General features: G+C 33.9%; 1 protein-coding gene across 1 annotated transcript; it reads left to right on the top strand.

Annotated features, from left to right (window-relative positions):
- Positions 1 to 17,698: 17,698 nt before the first annotated feature.
- LOC139856796 (thioredoxin reductase NTRB-like) lies at positions 17,699 to 21,359 on the top strand. The gene is made up of 2 exons (XM_071845501.1): positions 17,699 to 18,813; positions 21,163 to 21,359. The coding sequence occupies exons 1-2, from the start codon at positions 17,742 to 17,744 to the stop codon at positions 21,231 to 21,233; spliced, it is 1,143 nt and encodes a 380-aa protein (XP_071701602.1). The 5' UTR covers positions 17,699 to 17,741; the 3' UTR covers positions 21,234 to 21,359.
- Positions 21,360 to 24,062: the final 2,703 nt, after the last annotated feature.

Raw genomic sequence — 24,062 nt, 5'->3', positions numbered from 1 at the left:
GCTAGTTCGCCGACATCAAATAGTGTTTACTGCAGCAAATAGTGTTCACTGTAGCAAATAGTGTGTTACTGTAGCAAAGTCGTTTTTACTGTAGCACTGTAGCAAATACGGTTTCACTGTAGCAAATAGTTTTTTACTGTAGCAAATTGTGTTTTACTGTAGCAAAGTCATTTTTACTGTAACAAATAGTGTTTTACTGTAGGAAAGTCGTTTTTACTTGTACATATATATATATATATATATATATATATATATATATATATATATATATATATATATATATACATACATACATATAATTGTTCATGAATCGTCGAGAGTAATCAAAGGTAATTGTATATATGAAACAGTTCTAAAATTTTGAGACTCAATCTAACAGACTTTGTTTAACGTGTTAAAATAATAAATCATATAGAGAATTGGTTTAAATAAGTCAAAAAATTTCGGGTCATCACAGTACCTCCCCGTTAAAGAAAATTTCGTCCCGAAATTTTGAGTAGTACCTGTTTCATGAGCGATATCAGTGAACAAATGTGGATACTTTTGCTTCATTTGATCTTCACGTTCCCAAGTAAACTCGGGTCGTCGTCTTGCGTTCCAACGAACTCTAACTATCGGTATTTTGCTTTGTTTTAATTGTTTGACCTCACGGTCCATGATTTCAACAGGTTCTTCGACAAAATGGAGTTTATCATTGATTCGTATTTCGTCAAGAGGAATTACGACATCCTCTTCAGCTAAACATTTCTTCAAATTTGACACGTGAAATGTGTCGTGAACACTACTAAGTTCTTGCGGTAGCTTTAATCGATAAGCAACTGCTCCAATTCTTTCGGTGATTTCAAAGGGTCCTACGTACCTAGGACTTAGCTATCCTCGTTTACCGAATCGTACAACGCCTTTCCAGGGTGACACTTTCAACATGACTTTGTCACCCACTTGAAATTCTAGCGGTTTTCTTCTTACATCAGCATAACTCTTTTGGCGACTCATGGCCGTTTTCAATCGCTGTTGTATTTGAATGATCTTGTCGGTGGTTTCATGAATAATTTCTGGTCCAGTAAGTTGTCTTTCTCCTACTTCACTCCAACAGATAGGAGATCTGCACTTTCTACCGTAAAGTGCTGCAAATGGCGCTGTGTTGATGCTCGTATGATAGCTGTTATTGTATGAAAATTCTGCCAACGGTAAGTGTCGATCCCAACTGGTTCCAAAGTCAATCACGCATGCCCGTAACATGTCTTCCAATGTTTGTATTGTTCTTTCACTTTGACCATCTGTCTGTGGGTGATAAGCGGTGCTCATATCTAATCGAGTTCCCAATGCTTTTTGTAATGACTGCCAGAAACGTGATGTGAATCGGGTGTCGCGATCAGATATGATGGAGATAGGTACACCATGCCTGGAAACTACTTCCTTCAAATATAGGCGTGCTAATTTCTCCATACTGTCTGTCTCCTTTATTGGTAGAAAGTGAGCTGATTTAGTTAGACGATCAACTATCACCCAAATAGTATCATGACTACTTGTAGTCCTTGGCAATTTCGTAATGAAATCCATGGTTATTCTTTCCCATTTCCACTGCGGAATTTCCGGTTGTTGCAGTAATCCTGACGGCTTTTGGTGCTCAGCTTTGACCTTTGCACACGTCAAACATTTGCTTACATAAGTAGCAATTTCTGTCTTCATATTAGGCCACCAATAAAACTTCTTGAGATCGTGGTACATTTTCCCATTTCCTGGGTGAATTGAGTACCTCGTTTTGTGTGCTTCATCCAGTACTAGTTGCCTTAGGTTACCATGTTTTGGTACCCATATCCTACCAGCAAAATACAGGGTTCCATCGGCTTTTACTTCAAGTTGTTTTTCTAACCCTTTGCTCATTTCGCCTTTTTCGTTTTCTTCTTTTAAAGCTTCTAACTGTGCTGCTTGAATTTGCTTTGTGAGATCAGTACGAATTGTAATATTCAAAGCTCGGACCCTAAGAGGTTTTACTCTTTCTTTTCGACTTAGGGCATCGGCTACAACATTAGCCTTTCCGGGGTGGTAACGGATTTCACAATCGTAATCGTTTAACAACTCTACCCAGCGACGTTGCCTCATATTGAGTTGTTTTTGATCAAAAATATGCTGAAGACTCTTATGGTCAGTGTACACTGTACACTTGGTGCCATATAGATAGTGTCTCCATATTTTTAGTGCAAAAACTACTGCTCCAAGTTCTAAATCGTGCGTCGTATAGTTCTTTTCATGAATTTTTAGTTGTCGTGAGGCATATGCGATAACTTTTGTGCGTTGCATTAATACACATCCTAAACCTTGGCGCGAAGCGTCACAATAGATCACGAAATCATCATTTCCTTCCGGTAATGACAAAATGGGTGCAGACGTTAACTTCTTCTTTAATAACTGGAATGAGGATTCCTGTTCCGTGGACCAATCATACTTCTTTCCCTTTTGAGTCAATGCAGTTAAGGGTTTGGCGATTCTAGAGAAATCTTGAATGAATCTTCGGTAGTAACCAGCAAGACCTAAGAATTGGCGAATTTGTGTTGGAGTCTTCGGGGTTTCCCATTTACTAATGGCTTCGATCTTGGCAGGGTCAACTTTAATTCCATGTTTACTGACAACATGGCCCAAAAATTGTACTTCTTGTAACCAGAAATCACACTTCGAAAATTTTGCGTACAGTTCTTCTTTCTTGAGTACCTCCAGTACCAGTCTTAAGTGTTGCTCATGTTCTTCCTTGTTCTTCGAGTAAATCAATATGTCGTCGATAAAAACAATGACAAATTTGTCTAAATACGGTCTACAGATGCGATTCATTAGATCCATGAATACTGCTGGAGCATTAGTCAATCCAAAAGGCATGATTAAAAATTCATAGTGACCGTAACGGGTTCTGAACGCGGTTTTAGGAACATCTCCTTCCTTCACTCTCAGCTGATGATATCCGGAGCGTAGATCAATCTTAGAATAAACACTTGATCCTTGCAATTGATCAAACAAATCATCAATCCTCGGTAATGGGTACCGATTCTTGATCGTTAATTTGTTTAATTCTCGGTAATCTATGCACATTCTCATAGATCCATCCTTCTTCTTGACGAACAGAATAGGAGCACCCCAAGGTGAAAAACTAGGACGAATAAATCCACGGTCCGATAATTCTTGCAACTGGTCTTGTAATTCTTGCATTTCTGAAGGTGCAAGTCTATATGGAGATCGGGCTACAGGTGCAGCTCCTGGTATGAGATCAATCTGGAATTCTAGACATCTATGTGGAGGTAGCCCCGGTAATTCTTCTGGAAATACTCCGGGATATTCTCTTACAACCGGCATGTCATCAATGCTTCTTTCTTCAGTATCGATCTTCTTTACGTGTGCCAGAATAGCATAACAACCTTTTCTTATAAGTTTCTGAGCCTTCATACAGCTGATAAGGTTCAGCTTCGAGTTGCTCTTCTCCCCATAAATCATTAATGACGTTTCATCCTTTCGAGGGATGCGGATCGCTTTCTCAGCGCAAACAACTTCTGCTCTTGTTTTGGACATCCAGTCCATGCCAACGATTACGTCAAAACTTCCTAATTCTACGGGTATCAAATCGATTTTGAAGGTTTCACCAGCGAGATTTATTTCGAAACCATGGCAAATTTTATCGGCTTTTATCAGTTTACCATTAGCTAATTCAATAGTATATTTATCGTCTAGAGGCAATGATGCACATTTTAGTTTAGAACTAAAGTCTTTACACATATAACTTCTATCAGCACCAGTATCAAACATAATAGAAGCTAGTTGATTATTAACGGTAAACGTACCCGTGACAAGATTAGGATCCTCACGTGCTTCACTGGTACTAACATTAAATGCCCTTCCACGTGCGGATTCTTTGTTCTTCTCCTTATCAGGGCATTGATTTATAAAGTGACCAGACTTCCCGCATCGAAAACATTTCTTGACATCGGTCGATTTTGTCTTTACTTCAGAAACGGTGGCATAACAATCTTTTGCCACATGTCCTTTCTTGTTGCACTTATCACAGACCACTTGGCAATAACTTGCATGATGTGTATAACATCTTTTGCAGAACGAATGGGGTCCCTTATAGTTTGGACTTGCAGTTTCCCCATCTTGTTTACCTTTAAAAGTTTCTTGTTTCTTCAGGTGAGCACTTTTGCCCTTATAGTCTTTCCATTTCCTCTTTCCTTCAGTTGTCTTGACTTCGGTAATTGGTGCCTTAATCGAACTCTCTATGATCTGGTCCATGAGTTGGTGTGCCATTGTCATGGCTTCCTACATCGTATTCGGTTTGGACGATGTAACATTTCCTTTGATATTGATCGATAAACCGTCAATATACATTTCTATCTTTCGTTTCTCATTTGGCACCAATTCGGGACACAACAAGGCTAGTTCCATGAAACGCTTTTCATAGTTATTGAGATTCGCGCTGATAACCTTCAGATTACGTAACTCAGATTCCATTTTTCTGATCTCGTTTCGAGGACAGTACTCCTCGATTAGCATCTTTTTCAGTTCTTCCCAAGAGATATCATATGCCGTATCTATTCCTTCTGCTTTAGCATAATTGTTCCACCAAGTAAGTACACCGTCTTGCAACGTGCACGAAGCATACTTTGACTTGTCTCCGTTCGCACAATTACTGATTTTGAAAACGGACTCCATCTTTTCAAACCATAGGGTTAGACCGACTGGTCCCTCGGTTCCACTAAACGTCTGTGGTTTGCATCCTTGAAAAGTTTTGTATGAGCATCCGTTTTGTGAGTTTGTGTTTACGGCTGCTGCTTTGACTGCTGCTTCAGCTGTTGCTTTTGCTGCCTCAGCTGCAGCAATTCTTTCATTCACACGTTTCTCGACTAGTTCCTCAAACTCAGCATCCGACATTTGAGACATGTTTCTTCAATAAATATAACAGAGATAATTTAATCATATAGAATATTATAGGTAAAATGAGTTGTCAATAGTTAATCGTAGCATATTAATAATATGAACCAATTATTATAAAAAGCCTTTTCTTCTTATTAGCATTTTATAATTATTTCTAGGGTATTACCTACCCGTTAAGTTCATACATAATAGCTAGTACAAGGAATTAACTACTAAAATCCTAATAATATTCCACTATGAAAAATTATAGCGAGTTACTACGTTATTATGTAATAATAATAATAATAAGTAGTAATAATACAAATAATCATTCCATGCATTTATTATTAATAAACCAAAATAATACAATACCATAAATACCGATATTTTACATATGCATATTTTACATAACAAGATAGAGTAACACACATAAGCAATAAAATAGCGCATGGAAGATTTATGGTTGCGAGGTCGTTTATTCAGAACTATCAGAAACTTCTTCCCATTTGGTTCTCTCTGCCAATTGTTTGTGTGCACATGGTCCGACGGACATTCTGGCAGTGTATTTTATTTTTGGTTGGGGTTTTGAGGTACCCGTTTCCTCAGTGGGTTTAATACAATAAGGGTGGTTACGGATCGAATGGTCATGTTCCTTTTTAATAATTAAGGACTTTTTATTATTGTGGTTGTTTTTATTATCTATAGCAAGTTGGAATTTCTCCTTAGTGACCTCTTTTATTTCATTAGCGAAATCCTCCTCCTTACTGATTTCGTCTGATGACGAACTGTCTGAGTCATGTGTAGGAGAATATGATGACGAACTGCGAGAATATGTACCGGTGGTCATGAACCGAAATCTGCCAGGCGTAATCGGCACAACCCGCCCGTCGGCGGTATATCTGGACCAATGTCCATATTTGTTTAGAAATGGACGATCCTTGTTTACTCCAGGGATCATGGGTACATGACAACGATACTGTGGCTCCGGAAAACTAAAGCTGGGTGGAGCTGGAACCTCCTCTGGGTTTACCGGGAGTTGAGATTCCCCGGCTAACACAATTTCTTCTTTAATAGGTATTGGAACGCCCTTTTCAGTTGTGGATATAATAGATTCAGTGTTCGATTCCGAGTCGTACAAAATGATAGGATTAGAAGAAGTCATATATCACATAATTGAGACAACAATTACGTTAGCATATAAATATATCACATATAATGTTTTTGACCAAATGATAAGCAAAAATCAGTAAAAACAGATATGGTCATAGTCCAGACTCACTAATACATCCTAACAATTACCAGTTAAACACACTAATGTAATTTCTGGTTTCCTATGACCTCAAGCTCGGATACCAACTGTAACGACCCGTCAAAATCGCTATTGACGCGGCACGTTAATCATTGATTCCACAGTGAGGTTTTGACTGAAAGGACCCGTTCATATACATTATAAACGATTCACAATAGTTGATTACATTGCGAGGTATTTGACCTCTATATGATACATTTTACAAACATTGCATTCGTTTTTAAAAGACAATCTTTCTTTACATCGAAAATTGACAGACATGCATACCATTTCATAATATCCACTATCCAACTATAAATTGATTTAATAATAATCTTTGATGAACTCAGTGACTCGAATGCAACGTTCTTCGAAATATGCTATGAAAGACTCCAAGTAATATCTTTAAAATGAGCAAATGCACAGCGGAAGATTTCTTTAACACCTGAGAATAAACATGCTTTAAAGTGTCAACCAAAAGGTTGGTGAGTTCATTAGTTTATCATAATCATTTATTTCCATCATTTTAATAGACCACAAGAATTTCATTTTCAGTTCTCATAAATATACGTCCCATGCATAGAGACAAAAATAAGCATTCATATGGCGAACACCTGGTAACCGACATTAACTAGATACATATAAGAATATCCCCTATCATTCCGGGATCCTCCTTCGGACATGATATAAATTTCGAAGTACTAAAGCATCCGATACTTTGGATGGGGTTTGTTAGGCCCAATAGATCTATCTTTAGGATTCGCGTCAATTAGGGTGTCTGTTCCCTAATTCTTAGATTACCAGACTTAATAAAAAAGGGGCATATTCGATTTCGATAATTCAACCATAGAATGTAGTTTCACGTACTTGTGTCTATTTTGTAAATCATTTATAAAACCTGCATGTATTCTCATCCCAAAATTTTTAGATTTTAAAAGTGGGACTATAACTCATAATTTCCTTAATCCTATCCCACTCGAAAAACAATTTCGAAATCACTCGGACAGCACTCTGTCGTAATATTTTATGTATACTAATAATATCTTGAAATAATACGGAGTAAATATATATATGTAAATCGATTGAGAGAGTTTAGAGAAAAATATTTTCAAGTTTTTATGAAATAATGAAACCTATTAAATTCTATTTATAATAGATTTTTGAATTATTAAAGTGAATTATTAAAGTATGAATTATTAAAGTGAATTATTAAAGTATGAATTATTAAAGTGAATTATTAAAGTATGAATTATTAAAGTGAATTATTAAAGTATGAATTATTAAAGTGAATTATTAAAGTATGAATTATTAAAGTATGAATTATTAAAGTGAATTATTAAAGTTAAAGTAAAAATAAAGTAAAGGTAAAGTTTAAGTATAGTAAAAGTATAAAACTATGTACGTATAATACGCGTATAAATATATATAATATTAATTTAAATCGTTATATATATTTAATAAAATAAAATATAAATATATATATCGTTATCTTTATCATACTAGTTAAGTAATGAGTTGTCAAAAGTGGTTCTATATATTTATAAAAGTTATATACGTTTTAATAATACAATTCTTTTTAAACTGAAATCGTTTTTGTACGTTTGAAACTAAATAGATCAATCGAGTCTTTATGAGATTCAATCTTCCACTATCCTTTGTCTAGTTCTCAATGATTGACAATTTGTTCTTATTTATAAATCACTTTACCATTTTCCAAATATTGTTAAAATGAAAAGATTTCTCAAATCAACGTGGGCCTTTCAACAGAGACTTGTAATCATAATTCAATATATCTGATAATTCAATCATTTGATCTTATCTTCTAATTCCATTGATAAACATTTTGAAACAGATACAATCATATAAAGTATTTAATCTAATATTTTGTTTACGTTTCAAGTTATAATATATATACACATATACATATATAATCATATTCGTTTAATGGTTCGTGAATCATTGGAACTTGATTGAGGTTGAATGAATGTATGACCATAGTTTAAAATTCTTGAAATTTAACTTAACAAATATTGCTTATTGTGTCGGAAACATATAAAGATTAAAGTTTAAATTTGGTTGGAAATTTCCGGGTTGTCACAGTACCTACCCGTTAAAGAAATTTCGTCCCGAAATTTGAGTGGAAAGGTCATGAATGATAATAAGTATGTTTTCATGATGCATACGGGCTGAAAATTAGAGTTTTATCATCAGCGAATAATTTGGATAAACAATCCATTTATATGAAGAGTACGAATGAATCTAACATAGAAGAGTGAAATGAGTAAGTGTAGATTCATCCTATCATTTGATGTAGATATGATTGATTCCCAGATTTCAAGGGATTTGAAGAAAATCTTCTTAATAAGATTTGACTCTCCGGTAATCAAGGGAATTAGGATCCGCTTTAAATGCGATCGTCCATTTTAATTGTTCTGTCAGAGATTTTCTTATAAATTCACCTCATTCATTTCCTTAAAACTCACACCTTCTGTTGATGCATTTTATGCAAGTCCCTAGACATCTACCCATGTCCATTGCAGGTACAACAGTTTACAGTCCACCATGATTGCTCGTTATTATCCTATCCGTGTTTGTATGTGGTTACAGGAATTGCAGGAACGAGATTTAGATGTTTGACTATGTTAGACTTAGTCAGACGTACGAGTGAAGCCTCACTAGTACGGCTGACAGGCTCATACGCACAGTTGATGCTGAGCTAAGTCACAATTACAACCTAAATGATAAGACACGAGTGAGTGATCACCCGTACGGCTGATGAAGCCAACTCGTACGTATGATGAATGAATCGTATGGGTGAGTCAACAGCAGGGGTATATAAAATCTTATGTTCTTCATTTTAGGTTAAGCCTCTCATTTGTTACACACACTCAGATCTAGTGAGCTCCTCCGATTCTCTCTCAGTCCAAATCACCCAGGTGGTGAATAATAGCTCTAGGTGTTGATCTAATCACACTTGATTTAGTTGTGGTTTGACTAAATTAATCAAAAAAAAAAACTTAATCTATTCACTAGAGGGTTTGATTCACTTATTCCGCCATTGTGTGAGTTAAATCTGTTGATTTCTAAGTTCCTAGTCATGTTTCATCACCTTCTATTCTTTCCCCCTCAACTCATATTTTAAAGTATTCATCAATATGCTCCATCCAGTTCTGATTCTCGATATACTTCTAACTTTCATATCGGTCATTCTTCTTTTTCATCTATCGCCGGAAGAATCTATTTACTTCTACTATACTCTTGGGTTTATAGTGTTTCTAGTTCTCCCGTGTCTTTATATTGCTATATGCATCGATATATATGGTTTATAATTTATGGTTTGTCGTTGGGCTTTATATGTTCCCTTATATTTCAAAGTCTCTGCTTCTGTCTTCTATAATCATTATCATTCACAGTTAATGCTCTCTTTTATTTGCTGCAATTTATACCCCAATTTCTATTTCGGAGTTTTGTCCTTTCGTTTCTTCTTCTTGCGATTAAGCACCGCTTGTAATGGTCCAGAATTCACATATATGAATTTCGGAATGAACATTGTTAATGTTCTAGGAAGGAAATTGTGATGGCACGATCTTAACTTGTCAAATTACTAGAATACCTTGGAAAAGGCCGAATCATCAAGAAATATTTTCTTGATATTTTAAAGGTTAAATAGAATACAAGAGTCGTATAACATGGCACATGATGATGTTATGATCTGTGAATCATCACGTTCCATTTAGAAACTCAGCATGACTTACTGTAATATAATCACGTTGATCAAGTGTCATTATATTATACTAATTCATGCTTCAGTTCCCAACACTACTTCAAAATATTCCTATTTTAAACTTGAATGTTTCAGAATTTAGAAACTAAAATAGTTTCTTTTATGATGTAATACAGATAGCGCGAAGAGGTAAATGATTTCAAATAAGAAAAATTAAGAAAATATCTTCAGAAATATGGAGGATATTTATAATGAAAGATATGATGATATTTTAGAATTTCTAATATCAGAAGATGATGAAGAATATTGTCCGCAGGGGTTTAGAGTCAGGAGCAAGGTATTCGTTAATGACTTCAGCAGGTACTGAATCATTTAGATCCTTTGAAGTCAGGTTCAGTCTTTGTATTTTGTCCACAGCCTCCTTCCTACTTTGCTCAATCCGTTTTCCAGTTCCAAAACTTCTCTTTTTCTGCGCTTTGCCAGCACACTTCATTATTATCATCCAGCTTTTACCGTTTAAAGTCGTTTATAGTTTTTGCTGCTTCATCAATATTTTTTCCATTTTCGGAGAACCAATTCGTAGTTCGGAGTGTTTTTCAGAAACTTCACATTCAAATTAAGTCCAGAAGATAGACATTATATATACACATATAACTATTGGCGTAGACATGCTGCGAGATTTCAAAATACTGATTGCTAATTTCCAATGATTCGTATGGCAATTCTCATTACAAGATGCGAATGAGTAAATGATGGGGTTTCAATGAATAATTATAATGACTTCTTGGAGAGGCTAAAGTCAAAGGGTAATGAAGTTGTTGGTACATCTGCTAATAATGTGGTGGAATGTAAAAGGTTCCCTGATAACGTTGGTGTATATCTCAAGGTTATAATAAGGTTAGTTTGACTGAAAAGTCGAAGTTGATTTGCTGGAGCTGTGACAAAACTGGCTACTTTGAATAGGAGTCGCAAAGTTATTTTTGCTAATAAATGCCAAAGAATCTGACGAGGATACGTTGTTTAAACTTTTACTTTGGTTTCAAGAGTTTTTCGGGTACATAACTGTGGGTAACATGTGGTTGGATCATCATCTCGATTGCTCATCATTCGAAGTGTCTTCAGAAATTTTCGAAGGGTTTGAACACAGATTGTAATCGTTAACATACATTTGATGTTCTAACACAGTTTTGAAGTCAAAATATAGCTTGTGAAAGATGTAAAGATCTAAGAGTGATGATTTTGGTCATATCTCGAGTTGAATTTTGAGATTTCAAAATCAGAATATGTAATTAAATTTTGAATGAGTATGGTTGTTTTGATTTCTATAAAAGAATGTATATTGTTGTGAAAGTAGGGAGTATAATGGATGATTTGCTAAATCAGATTAGAAGAATGTAACATATTATTTGTGAATTTATATATCTCTCGGGTATTACCTACCCGTTAAAAAAAAAAAATCACAATTAATATTTTGTACAAAAGAATTTTATTACAGTCTTTATGAAAATATATATATGTATATTTTCTTCAGATGTAACATAGATTTAATGAGTTAATGTTAAATTAAACTCATTTGATTTGCGGTTGAAACTAGAATTGAATAATCCCTAAAGGCTTTAAAAAGTACATAACTTTTACCCATTATTTCTTTAATGACATTGAAATTATGAATCAATACTTCGTTATTTGTTGATGTATCATGTTCGGTTCGTGGAATTCTTGTGAATTTCGCAAAGTACGAATGATGTTATCTGAAAAGTTTCGGGTACATCGATGATGAAAGTGTAAAATCAAATATATACTTGATTTATTATGAATTGGAATTTGTTGAATTGCGACAGAGATTGTAGTTAACGCTGGTTAAGTTGCGGCCGAAGGACGTACATTATTGCATATTTGTAATATAAATTAACCGAGTAGTTAAGATTCACACACAATAGCTTAGCATGGAAGGATTTATTTCAAAATATGTATATATATATATATATATATATATATATATATATATATATATATATATATATATATATATATATATATATATATAATATACATATAATTTCTTCAGAGGGAATGAGTTAATTATTCATAACTCGTTGATACAATATACACGTTATTGATTCGTAATGATGTCCACAGTGATTCTTGAACTGACGGAGTTTGTGATGTTATCGGTGTTGTTGATTCGGATGTTGACTGTACTGACGATGCTGGTAACGCTGACGGTACTATTGATGCTGTTGGTAAAGCAAGTTTAGCTTGTTAATCACACACCATTTTTGTCAGGGTTTCTACTCTTCCTTTTATCATTTTGGTTCGCTTAACTGATTTATGGTTAGGGCTAGATTAGATAATCTCTAAGACTTTAGAGATTACATAATCGCCGCGGAATGTTTCTCCAATGAAGTTATGAATTAATACTTCGTCAGTTATTGTTGTTGGTACTCCTTGGTATCTATGGTGCGTATGATGTTGATGCCCGTGGGACAGATTGTGAAGTTGAGGTTTACGACGCGGTTGTGGTTGGAGGTGGTAATGGTACTATTGGCGTTGATGATGGTGGTACTGGTTATGCTGTTGATGCTGCTGCTGGTGTTTGTAATCTCCGCACCATATTCTCCAAAGCCACTACCCGAGCGCGAAGCTCGTTGACTTCTTCTATTACACCGGGGGTGATTGTCGGTTCGGACGAGCGGATAAATAAAATCTAAAATTTGATGTAATATATAATCGTGACGAGATACTCTGAAAATGAGCGAAAAAATGGTGATTCAGACAGGTTCGCCGGTAAGTGCTTCAGGTTCTTCGTCAAGAGGGCAATGTGGTGGATGGAAGGGATCACCTTCTTCTTGTCTCCAATAATAGAGGAGGCTACGAACCCATCCCCGATTCATCCAAAATAGGTGATGACTGATTGGTTGATCTATTCCGGTCACACTGCTTTCGGAGCTTGAATGGGATTCCATTTCGGAATCTGAGTGACTTGAACTGATGACGAATTCCATTTCGTACGATTGGATAAAGGATTTTTTTTTCGATATGAAATGATTTTGGCTAACGGATGGTATTCTAATTACATAGAATATATATATATATATCAAAAGATTTTGTAGATTACGGAGGACTTTGCGGGATATGTCAGGCAAAGTTTAAAGTAACAGATACGATAAGATATGATTTAGCAGATATGCTAAGATATGAATTTTTTTGTCTATACACTATTCATGCAATCAATGCAGCAAGACGTGTCTTAGACTAAAAATGATAAGCAGGTAATTTCCTGAGGATGATAAGTAGTTAATTTTTGACACAAAATGATAAGCAAAACTTTTGACATGCAGACACGGTCGAAGTCCAGACTCACTAATGCATCCTATCGACTTATCAGTTAGACACACTAATGCAGACCTAGTTCGCTAAGACCACCGCTCTGATACCAACTGAAAGGACCCGTTCATATACATTATAAACGATTCACAATAGTTGATTATATTGCGAGGTATTTGACCTCTATATGATACATTTTACAAACATTGCATTCGTTTTTAAAAGACAATCTTTCTTTACATCGAAAATTGACAGGCATGCATACCATTTCATAATATCCACTATCCAACTATAAATTGATTTAATAATAATCTTTGATGAACTCAGTGACTCGAATGCAACGTTCTTCGAAATATGCTATGAAAGACTCCAAGTAATATCTTTAAAATGAGCAAATGCACAGCGGAAGATTTCTTTAACACCTGAGAATAAACATGCTTTAAAGTGTCAACCAAAAGGTTGGTGAGTTCATTAGTTTATCATAATCATTTATTTCCATCATTTTAATAGACCACAAGAATTTCATTTTCAGTTCTCATAAATATACGTCCCATGCATAGAGACAAAAAATAAGCATTCATATGGCGAACACCTGGTAACCGACATTAACTAGATACATATAAGAATATCCCCTATCATTCCGGGATCCTCCTTCGGACATGATATAAATTTCGAAGTACTAAAGCATCCGGTACTTTGGATGGGGTTTGTTAGGCCCAATAGATCTATCTTTAGGATTCGCGTCAATTAGGGTGTCTGTTCCCTAATTCTTAGATTACCAGACTTAATAAAAAAGGGGCATATTCGATTTCGATAATTCAACCATAGAATGTAGTTTCACGTACTTGTGTCTATTTTGTAAATCATTTATAAAACCTGCATGTATTCTCATCCCAAAAATTTTAGATTTTAAAAGTGGGACTATAACTCATAATTTCCTTAATTCTATCCCACTCGAAAAACAATTTCGAAATTACTCGGACAGCACTCCGTCGTAATATTTTATGTATACTAATAATATCTTGAAATAATACGGAGTAAATATATATATGTAAATCGATTGAGAGAGTTTAGAGAAAAATATTTTCAAGTTTCTATGAAATAATGAAACCTATTGAATTCTATTTATAATAGATTTTTGAATTATTAAAGTGAATTATTAAAGTATGAATTGTTAAAGTGAATTATTAAAGTATGAATTATTAAAGTGAATTATTAAAGTATGAATTATTAAAGTGAATTATTAAAGTATGAATTATTAAAGTGAATTATTAAAGTATGAATTATTAAAGTATGAATTATTAAAGTGAATTATTAAAGTTAAAGTAAAAATAAAGTAAAGGTAAAGTTTAAGTATAGTAAAAGTATAAAACTATGTACGTATAATACGCGTATAAATATATATAATATTAATTTAAATCGTTATATATATTTAATAAAATAAATATAAATATAAATATCGTTATCTTTATCATACTAGTTAAGTAATGAGTTGTCAAAAGTGGTTCTATATATTTATAAAAGTTATATACGTTTTAATAATACAATTCTTTTTAAACTGAAATCGTTTTTGTACGTTTGAAACTAAATAGATCAATCGAGTCTTTATGAGATTCAATCTTCCACTATCCTTTGTCTAGTTCTCAATGATTGACAATTTGTTCTTATTTATAAATAACTTTACCATTTTCTGAATATTGTTAAAATGGAAAGATTTCTCAAATCAACGTGGGCCTTTCAACAGAGACTTGTAATCATAATTCAATATATCTGATAATTCAATCATTTGATCTTATCTTCTAATTCCATTGATAAACATTTTAAAACAGATACAATCATATAAAGTATTTAATCTAATATTTTGTTTACGTTTCAAGTTATAATATATATACACATATACATATATAATCATATTCGTTTAATGGTTCGTGAATCATTGGAACTTGGTTGAGGTTGAATGAATGTATGAACATAGTTTAAAATTCTTGAAATTTAATTTAACAAATATTGCTTATTGTGTCGGAAACATATAAAGATTAAAGTTTAAATTTGGTTGGAAATTTTCGGGTTGTCACATTGACCTATATATGATACGTTTTGATAAAATATTGCATTCATTAAAATAAGTGACTTTCTAAACATAAAAAGTTATAAACATGTGGGCGAGTGCTTAGGTATAAGCAAAACCCCAAAATACATAAGTCTTTAATTTACAGGTTGACATTACAGTCCAATTATTTATTACACAACGCAATTTTATTTTGAATGCAATAAACTTTGTACAAAACATGAGAGACTCCATGCAGGCAACAAGCACATCACAGCGGAAGCATTATAAGGACCTGAGAATAAAACATGCTAAAAAGTCAACACGAATGTTGGTGAGTTATAGGTTTAATTGCTCGAGTCATAAACATATATAAAGATAGACCACAAGATTTCATCAAAAGTTTATCAATAGATTATACGTAACAGAGCACCCTGGTAACTAAACTTAACGCTATAGTGATAATTACCCCATTCGTTTTAATAAACGCAAACCAACGTGTCTTAAACTCAAATAACATACGTCCGTTAAAAGGATAGCGCTCTAGCTCGGACGGGGATGTCAAGCCCTATGGATCCATATACAATTATTCGCGCCCACCAGTCCATATCCTATGTACTGGCAGCTACTAGTTACCAAAGCTAAGGGATTTTCAGTTTAACTCAGTGTAGAATTTAGTATGTACTTGTGTCTTATCGCGTTTAAAATAAATTGCATGTATTCTCAGCCCAAAAATATTTAAAGTATTTAAAAAGAGAGACTATAAACTCACAGTTCAATATTGCGATTCAATATTGTAGGTAAATTGCGTAGACGTAATGATGGTAGACGACTGTATGGTTGGCCTTGGATTCAAGAACAATACCCCGAACAATACCCAATATTTTCTTATCTTAAAGCGGTTTGAAACCCGAATTAAAACACCCTCGTATATATCTTATTATTATTAAACTTAAATTATAATTATAATTATAATTATAAATATAAAAATTGATTAAAGAAAATTAAAGTGTGAAGAGTTCGTGGAGAAATCTGGCGTATTTATAATACTTTTCGATTTACTGTAGCTCATGCGATCGCATGAGTTTTCAGTGTTTTTGCCATGCGATCACATGGCCGCCTTTTCCGTTTTTGTTTGCTAGTTCGTCGACATCAAATAGTGTTTACTGCAGCAAATAGGGTTTACTGTAGCAAATAGTGTGTTACTGTAGCAAATCACTGTAGCAAAGTCGTTTTCACTGTAGCACTGTAGCAAATACGGTTTCACTATAGCAAATAGTGTTTTACTGTAGCAAATTGTGTTTTAATGTAGCAAAGTCATTTTTACTGTAACAAATAGTGTTTTACTGTAGGAAAGTCGTTTTTACTTGTACATATATATACATATATATATATATATATATATATATATATATATATATATATATATATATATATATATATATATATATATATATATATATATATATACATACATATAATTGTTCATGAATCGACGAGAGTAATCAAAGGTAATTGTATATATGAAACAGTTCTAAAATTTTGAGACTCAATCTAACAGACTTTGTTTAACGTGTTAAAATAATAAATCGTATAGAGAATTGGTTTAAATAAGTCAAAAATTTTCGGGTCATCACATATACCGATACCGAAAATTCCGATACCAAAAATAGAGAAAATCGAGAACTGAATACCGTACCGAATACCGAAATCGGTACCGGTTCGGTACCGGTATTTCCGGTATTATACCCGTTTTTCCTGAATTTACATTATTTTTTCGATATTTACAACTTTTCTTTTTCAATTCACACAACTAATTTTGTCACACAACTAATATTTGTATACTGTATGAATTATATTCACGAATATATCTTTTGACAAGGGTTTCATGACATTTTGAGAAATAGAAGGTAGTGTGAAAGTTGTACGAAGTAATCTGCATGGGTACGGATACCGTACCGGTGCCGATACCGAATGGTACCGATACCAAAATTGTCTCAAATCAAGAACCAATGCTGATACAGAATACCATCGGTACGGTATTTCGGTACGGTTTAGGTATTTCGAGATTTTTGTTCATCCCCAAATTACACCTTATTTTTGTTTTCAACTTACAAATTACATATCTATTTTATCTTACATTAATTAATTAATTAATGATATAAACATATTTTATTGGTTTATTGTTATGTATTTTTTTTTTAAATGAATAATAAAATTAAAATCAAGACATTACAAATAAACACCATACAATAGATTCGAAAAGGAGAAACTATTTACTTGAAGGAAAAACAAAGCATATGTGTCTTGATAAATCTACGATTACATTCCCATTGAAAAACCTCATCCTATTTATGTTTGCCGCCGGTCACGTTTCCCGCCTAAAATATCTTCAGAGTCAAACCCCACGCGCCACCTTTTACTTTCACACGCGCCTATATTATTTCCTTAACAATAAATAAATGGAACCCTGTTTACCTAAAATTCTAAACCTTCTTTACAAAGCCCGAAATTTAATCGGCGTCGCAACCGTCGGTTCCTCCTCCGCCGCCGTTACCGCCGCCGTCACATCCTCACCCAAATTCACTACTGCGGCCGCAGCTATGGCTGACCTCCAAACCCTAAAAACTCGTCTCTGTATCATCGGTAGTGGTCCAGCGGCGCACACCGCCGCCATCTACGCAGCCCGCGCGGAGATCAAACCGGTTTTGTTCGAAGGATGGATGGCGAATGACATTGCCGCCGGCGGTCAGCTAACGACGACGACTGACGTGGAGAATTTTCCTGGTTTCCCGGAAGGTATTCTAGGGTTTGAACTTATGGAGAGATGTAAAAATCAGTCGCTTAAATTTGGTACTGAAATATATTCAGAAACTGTTAATAAGGTTGATTTTTCATCAGCTCCATTTAAAGTGTTTACTGATTCAAAAACTGTTATTGCTGATTCTGTTATTGTTGCTACCGGTGCGGTTGCTAGACGGTTACATTTCCCGGGTTCGGGTGAAGGGAAATTAGGGTTTTGGAATAAGGGGATTTCAGCTTGTGCTGTTTGTGATGGTGCTGCACCTATTTTTAGGAATAAACCTTTAGCTGTTATTGGTGGTGGTGATTCTGCTATGGAAGAAGCTAATTATTTGACTAAGTATGGATCTAAGGTTTATATTATTCATAGGAGAAATGAATTTAGGGCGTCGAAAATTATGCAACAAAGGGCAGTGAATAATCCTAAGATTGAGGTGATATGGAATTCTGCTGTTGTTGAGGCGTATGGTGCCGAAGGGAAGTCTGTTTTAGGAGGGTTGAAGGTGAAGAATGTTGTTAGTGGTGAGGTTTCGGATTTGGAAGTAAACGGTTTGTTTTTTGCGATTGGGCATGATCCTGCGACTAAGTTTTTGGATGGGCAGTTGGAGCTTGATTCAGATGGGTACGTTGCGACGAAACCTGGAACGACTGTTACTAGTGTTAAAGGTGTTTTTGCTGCTGGTGATGTTCAGGATAAGAAGTATAGGCAAGCTGTTACTGCTGCAGGCTCAGGTAAGTAGTTTAATCTTGATTATTGTTTACTTGAGTGTTTATATAGTAGTTTCTTGATATATGTTGATCATGATTGCTTGTTATATAATGATGCGTTAGAAGTCTTGAATTCTACATAGATGTTTGCGTAAAATGTTATTACATGTCCCTTGGTGATTTGCATTCCATATTACATTTGAGGTGGAAACTGGTTGGGTATGTCAGGTTACAAGTTAAAGTGGGTTGCATTTGCTACAGGTTATAAGTTAAAGTGGGTGAGGTTGCTTGACTTGAAAATATACGTCTTAAATTTTTAATTTTGTTTATGGTTTGTCCTAAATTTAAAGTCTAGTTTTGATTCAGAAGGTTTAATGCATAATGATGCAACTTTTGCTTATTATTTTTCACACTTGAGAGGTAAATTGACTTAACCTGAATCGGCTCATTCATACGTAAATGGATCAAATTTACTACCCCTATTATACACGGAGTATTATTTCATGGGGGCTTGGTGTGGGAAATGTTTATTAGTATAAATGTTTGCTGTAGAGATTAAGTCTAGATCCTCTGGATGTCTCTTGTATTAAAGATGGCTCGGAAGTTTTTGTGTGAAACTGTGAATCATTGTAGGATCCACAAGATCTGTAACAAATGCTCTATTTATTTTTTGTTATATTTCATAACGGCATTCAAGCATCCAGGCCGTATGATTTTCGGAAAAAAAGGATTATAATATTGTTGGATATCTAGTGCATTTATGATTAAGAAGATACGTGGAGTATATTTACTTCTGGAAAAAGGTTAGAATATTATTGCGCATGAGATGCATGGACGATTATAAAATTAGTAAGTATGATTGAGCTTGATTATCTTTTGATTACAATGTGCTTGTATGGTTTTTCTGAAGGATCAAAGTATTAGTCTTAAATATTAGTTTTCATTATGAAAAGGATCGAAGCTAGTACACTATCTATTTTCAGCTTAGAGTGGTAATAATAGTAGGCAATATGTCAACTAAGTTCCGAGCGTTTGACGGTTTGAGAAGTTGGTTTTTATGGCCAAATCCTATTTATTTGTTATCACTAAAGTAATAGCATATGAATATGAATATTTCTTTAAATACAAGTTTATTAGGTTTACCACTTCAGAATTTACAAAAGGGTTAAAGCTACAAGTAGACTATATACTTTCTCATATGTCCCGATGTCGCCCATATACCCATTTGTGTCTCATTGTCGGCTATTAACTTTCAAAAAGTGTACCGTTACCGGTACCTGCTGAACCGGTAAAGTTAATTATTTACCATTTTTTTTTTCATTTTATATTGCTACAAATAGGTCATATACTTTCAGTTTTGTTCCGATGTAGGCTATATACTTTCAGTTTTTGTTCCGGTGTATCATCGACGTGTCATGACTACTTAGAAGCCACGTCATCAATTGTTTTCGTTGCAAGTAAAAAAAGTATAGTGGCTCATTTTGGTACACTTTTTGAAAGTATATAGCCGACAATGAGACTTATATATGGGCGACATTGGGACATTTGAGAAAGTATATAGCCTATTTATAACTTTAACCCTTTACAAAATGGCAGTTTACACTATTCTTTAGGTTGCAAAATAATTGGCAACATGTCAACTAACTTTATATATGTTACAGTAATCTTATCCTCTTTGACCCTTTTCCTGAAGCTTATACTATTATGAGAAATGCTTAGCAAGTTAACAGACAAACGATTTAGTAAAATATAGGATTTCGCGATAAAGTTAAACTAGTTTGCAAGGTAGAATAGAATAGCAAATGGGTGTAGTATATGAGTTAATGTGAATTAGTGAAGTAATTTAGATAAATTTATATGTAGCAAATTCTAGTATATGTCAGTTGGTGATTTGCATTCATTTTGATATTTGTTTTGTTACGAGTTAAGACGCCAGGTAACAAGTTTAAGCTGGTAATCTTCGGTGGTGTCTGGTAGGGTGACTTGAAAACTTTATGTCCAAAATCTTGAAATTTTTGTTTTTAATTGGTTTCTTGAATATATGATTGTTTTATCAAGAGCTCTATTTATAATTGTTTTATCCAACAATGGCAATGAGACTTCTAGACCATATGGTTTCTGGAAAAAAGTATTAGAGTATCATTAGATATCTAGTGCATGTATGATTTAAGAATTAAGAATATATAATATATGGAGGATCTTTACTTCTAGAAAAGGGTTAAAATAATATTATATCTGAGATGTGTGTATGTTATAATAATAATTTGATTATGATTCAACTTTATGCTTTTCAACGACTACGATGTACTATAATGTATGTAAATTCATATGTTAGCTTTATATGTGACTTTTATCATCACTTGTGTCATGAAGGTTGCATGGCAGCCCTGGATGCAGAACACTACTTGCAGGAAATTGGATCCCAAGAAGGAAAGAGTGATTGATGAATTGCCGACCTGCAAACATTCTTGATTCATAAATACTATTATTAGTATGTTTTATTTAAATGCTGGAAGGCGTGTTTAAACTGATTTGCGGTTACATCATTAAAGTTTGCTATTTCTTTCTAATTTGACTGACTAGAACCGCCAATAATCACGTGTTAATTGTTCTTTGCATAAACGTTCGTCCTCAATTTTTCTTTATTTTCCTTGCCTGTTACGACACGACTGGATGATTGGAATTGCAGCAATAAATTGTTCATTCATATACTAATATCCAAGGTTGAAAAAGACGCGAAACAGGGTCGAGACGGTCGGACCTTAAAATGTCGAGAAGGACGTTGACTAACATTGACTTATATATATATATATATATATATATATATATATATATATATATATATATATATATATATATATATACACACATATTTTAAAGTCAAAAAATCTTCGTTTATAAGTTTGTACATATGATCGCTATTATCGTTAATATAATACAAATTAGTAACACTAAACTACGTCAATTTTGATCGATTTGACCGATGTTATCTGAATTTTTTACTTTTGACTGACGTTGACCAAACTTTTTCCGCATTTGACTTGACTTTTGACTGTTGACCGACTTATTAGAAGACAGGACGGGGTCGAGACGGTCTAGTCATCACAACGAGCATCACAACGGACGCAACGGACGTCGTTTACAACACTGTTAAGATCCATATGCTCTAGCATTTCTACATCTGAGGTAGAGAGAGAATCTCATCTGATTAGAAAAATAGTTGCTGATAAGTAAACATTTACAAAAGGCAGACTCATCCAAAGTACAATTAAATTAGATGCATTAGCACATGCAAATCCTAGTGACCACCACCTATATACCAATAAAAAAACAAGATTAAAATTAAACACCATGTTGTAGCTCTAGATCCGAGTTCCTATTGATTATACCCACCATTACCACATAATTATTATTTACCAGATTCACATACATTAATCACAAAGAATCAATCTATAAACAACATATTAATGGTCATAATTATTCTATCTTGTTTTCATCTTTTATCCATTATCAATCACCTCCCTGTTCACCATCTTATGCACCACACTTTTGTTTCTCAATAGGGAAGCCGTTGGATCATGTCGTACCATCTTATTATGAAAAGAACATAGTGCAAAAAGTGGACATTCTTTATTTGTAATCCGTTATTGTTGCTACATTGATCATCACGCTCCCAAATTTTTCCTAATCACACATTTAATTTAATGACAAAAGTAAATCAAAAGTGAACCTTCTATCGATTGTGGACGTAATAGGTGACCCAGAAAGTTGGATTACATGGATCCGGGACCAAAAGTATTTCGTTAGTTAAAGAATTAATTTTCTGAGTCTGATTATCGTACGTAAGAGATGTAGACACAACTTGATCACAATGGATTGACACAAACATATTTGAATTGAAAATGAATTAACTCGAAACTAAATATGAACAGAAGCACTAACACTTAAAAAGACAAACATAATAGTGCATAAGTTGTTGCAACTCATATCCAACAAACTAACAGATCTATGGATGCAAAATCAACATAAAAAATTTAATCAAATCAATTAGCTCAATGATTAGAGGATTTGAGATAGCGGATAAGATAGAGTTCAAATAAATGATCCATTTTTTTAACTGCAAATGTTTTATAAATAGGAGCTTGTACTCTAGTAAGATATAGGTAAAGGTTATACACATATTAACAGCTGCAAGACACTGGAGAATAAGCACTAAACGGTGTTTTGTTTATAGACAAAATTGCACCGTTAGTCTCTCAACTTTGTATCAAACAACACATGTAACATTTTTCTTTTCTTTTTCTATTTTATTTGACCTTGATGACCCTCATGTATCAATGTTGGACACAGATGGTCCCGTCACAAACATCTGTTAGATTATGTTGATTAAGTTTGCTCACATGCCTTGTACATGAGGGTAATTTCGTCAATTTACGTGTTTCTTTTTCAACCCCAAATTGAAAACATTCAACCTAAACTTGCTTTCATTTTTTTCAAGACCCAATCCCTTATTTCTCAAAATCAAAATTAAGGACAAACATCTAAATCCCACAATCAAAAAAAAAAAAAAAAAAAAAAAAAAAAATTTCGAATCTTTACGAAACTCACATCTGATTTCGGATCTTTAATAACAGAGTTCACCAGCAGCATTTGTTCATCGGGCATCAACCAAATTTTGAAATACGCAGGGTTAACAAATTACAAATACCCTCAAAATTTTGATTTTGAGGAGGAAATAGGGATTGTGTCTTGAAAAAAATGAAAGCAAGTTGAGGATGAAGGTTTTCAATTTGGGGATAAACAAGAAAAACATAAATTGACGAAATTACATTCATGTGCAAGGCACGTGAGCAAACTTAACGAATATAATCTAACAAGAGTTAGTGACGGGGTCATCTATGTCAAACATTGATACATGAGGGTCGAGGTCAAAAGAAAAAGGTTACCTATTTTGGTCCCGATAAACAATGGGAAGTATTGTAGAGGGGTGAATACAATTTCTGTTGTTAATTAAAACGTTTTATCAATTAAGCATGTAATTGAACAAATAATTAAATCAGAGTCAATGTAATTTTCAAATTTTTTTTTTATTGAAATAACCTCAAAGAATCGCGGTTATCTTTAATCGGAATAGATAACCGGTTGATATGAATTACACCTATATAGCTTTTGAACTTCTTAAGCTTATACAAGGTTTGGACTCTATCGATTTAATACTCACACCAGTAAATATTACAATAGTGGAATTCAACTATTTATAGAGATCCCAATAA

The sequence above is a fragment of the Rutidosis leptorrhynchoides genome, chromosome 7 (assembly GCF_046630445.1).
Source record: "Rutidosis leptorrhynchoides isolate AG116_Rl617_1_P2 chromosome 7, CSIRO_AGI_Rlap_v1, whole genome shotgun sequence".
Classification (NCBI taxonomy): domain Eukaryota; kingdom Viridiplantae; phylum Streptophyta; class Magnoliopsida; order Asterales; family Asteraceae; genus Rutidosis; species Rutidosis leptorrhynchoides.
Note: the sequence above shows the minus strand (reverse complement) of the source record. Positions and strands in the feature narration are given on the sequence as shown.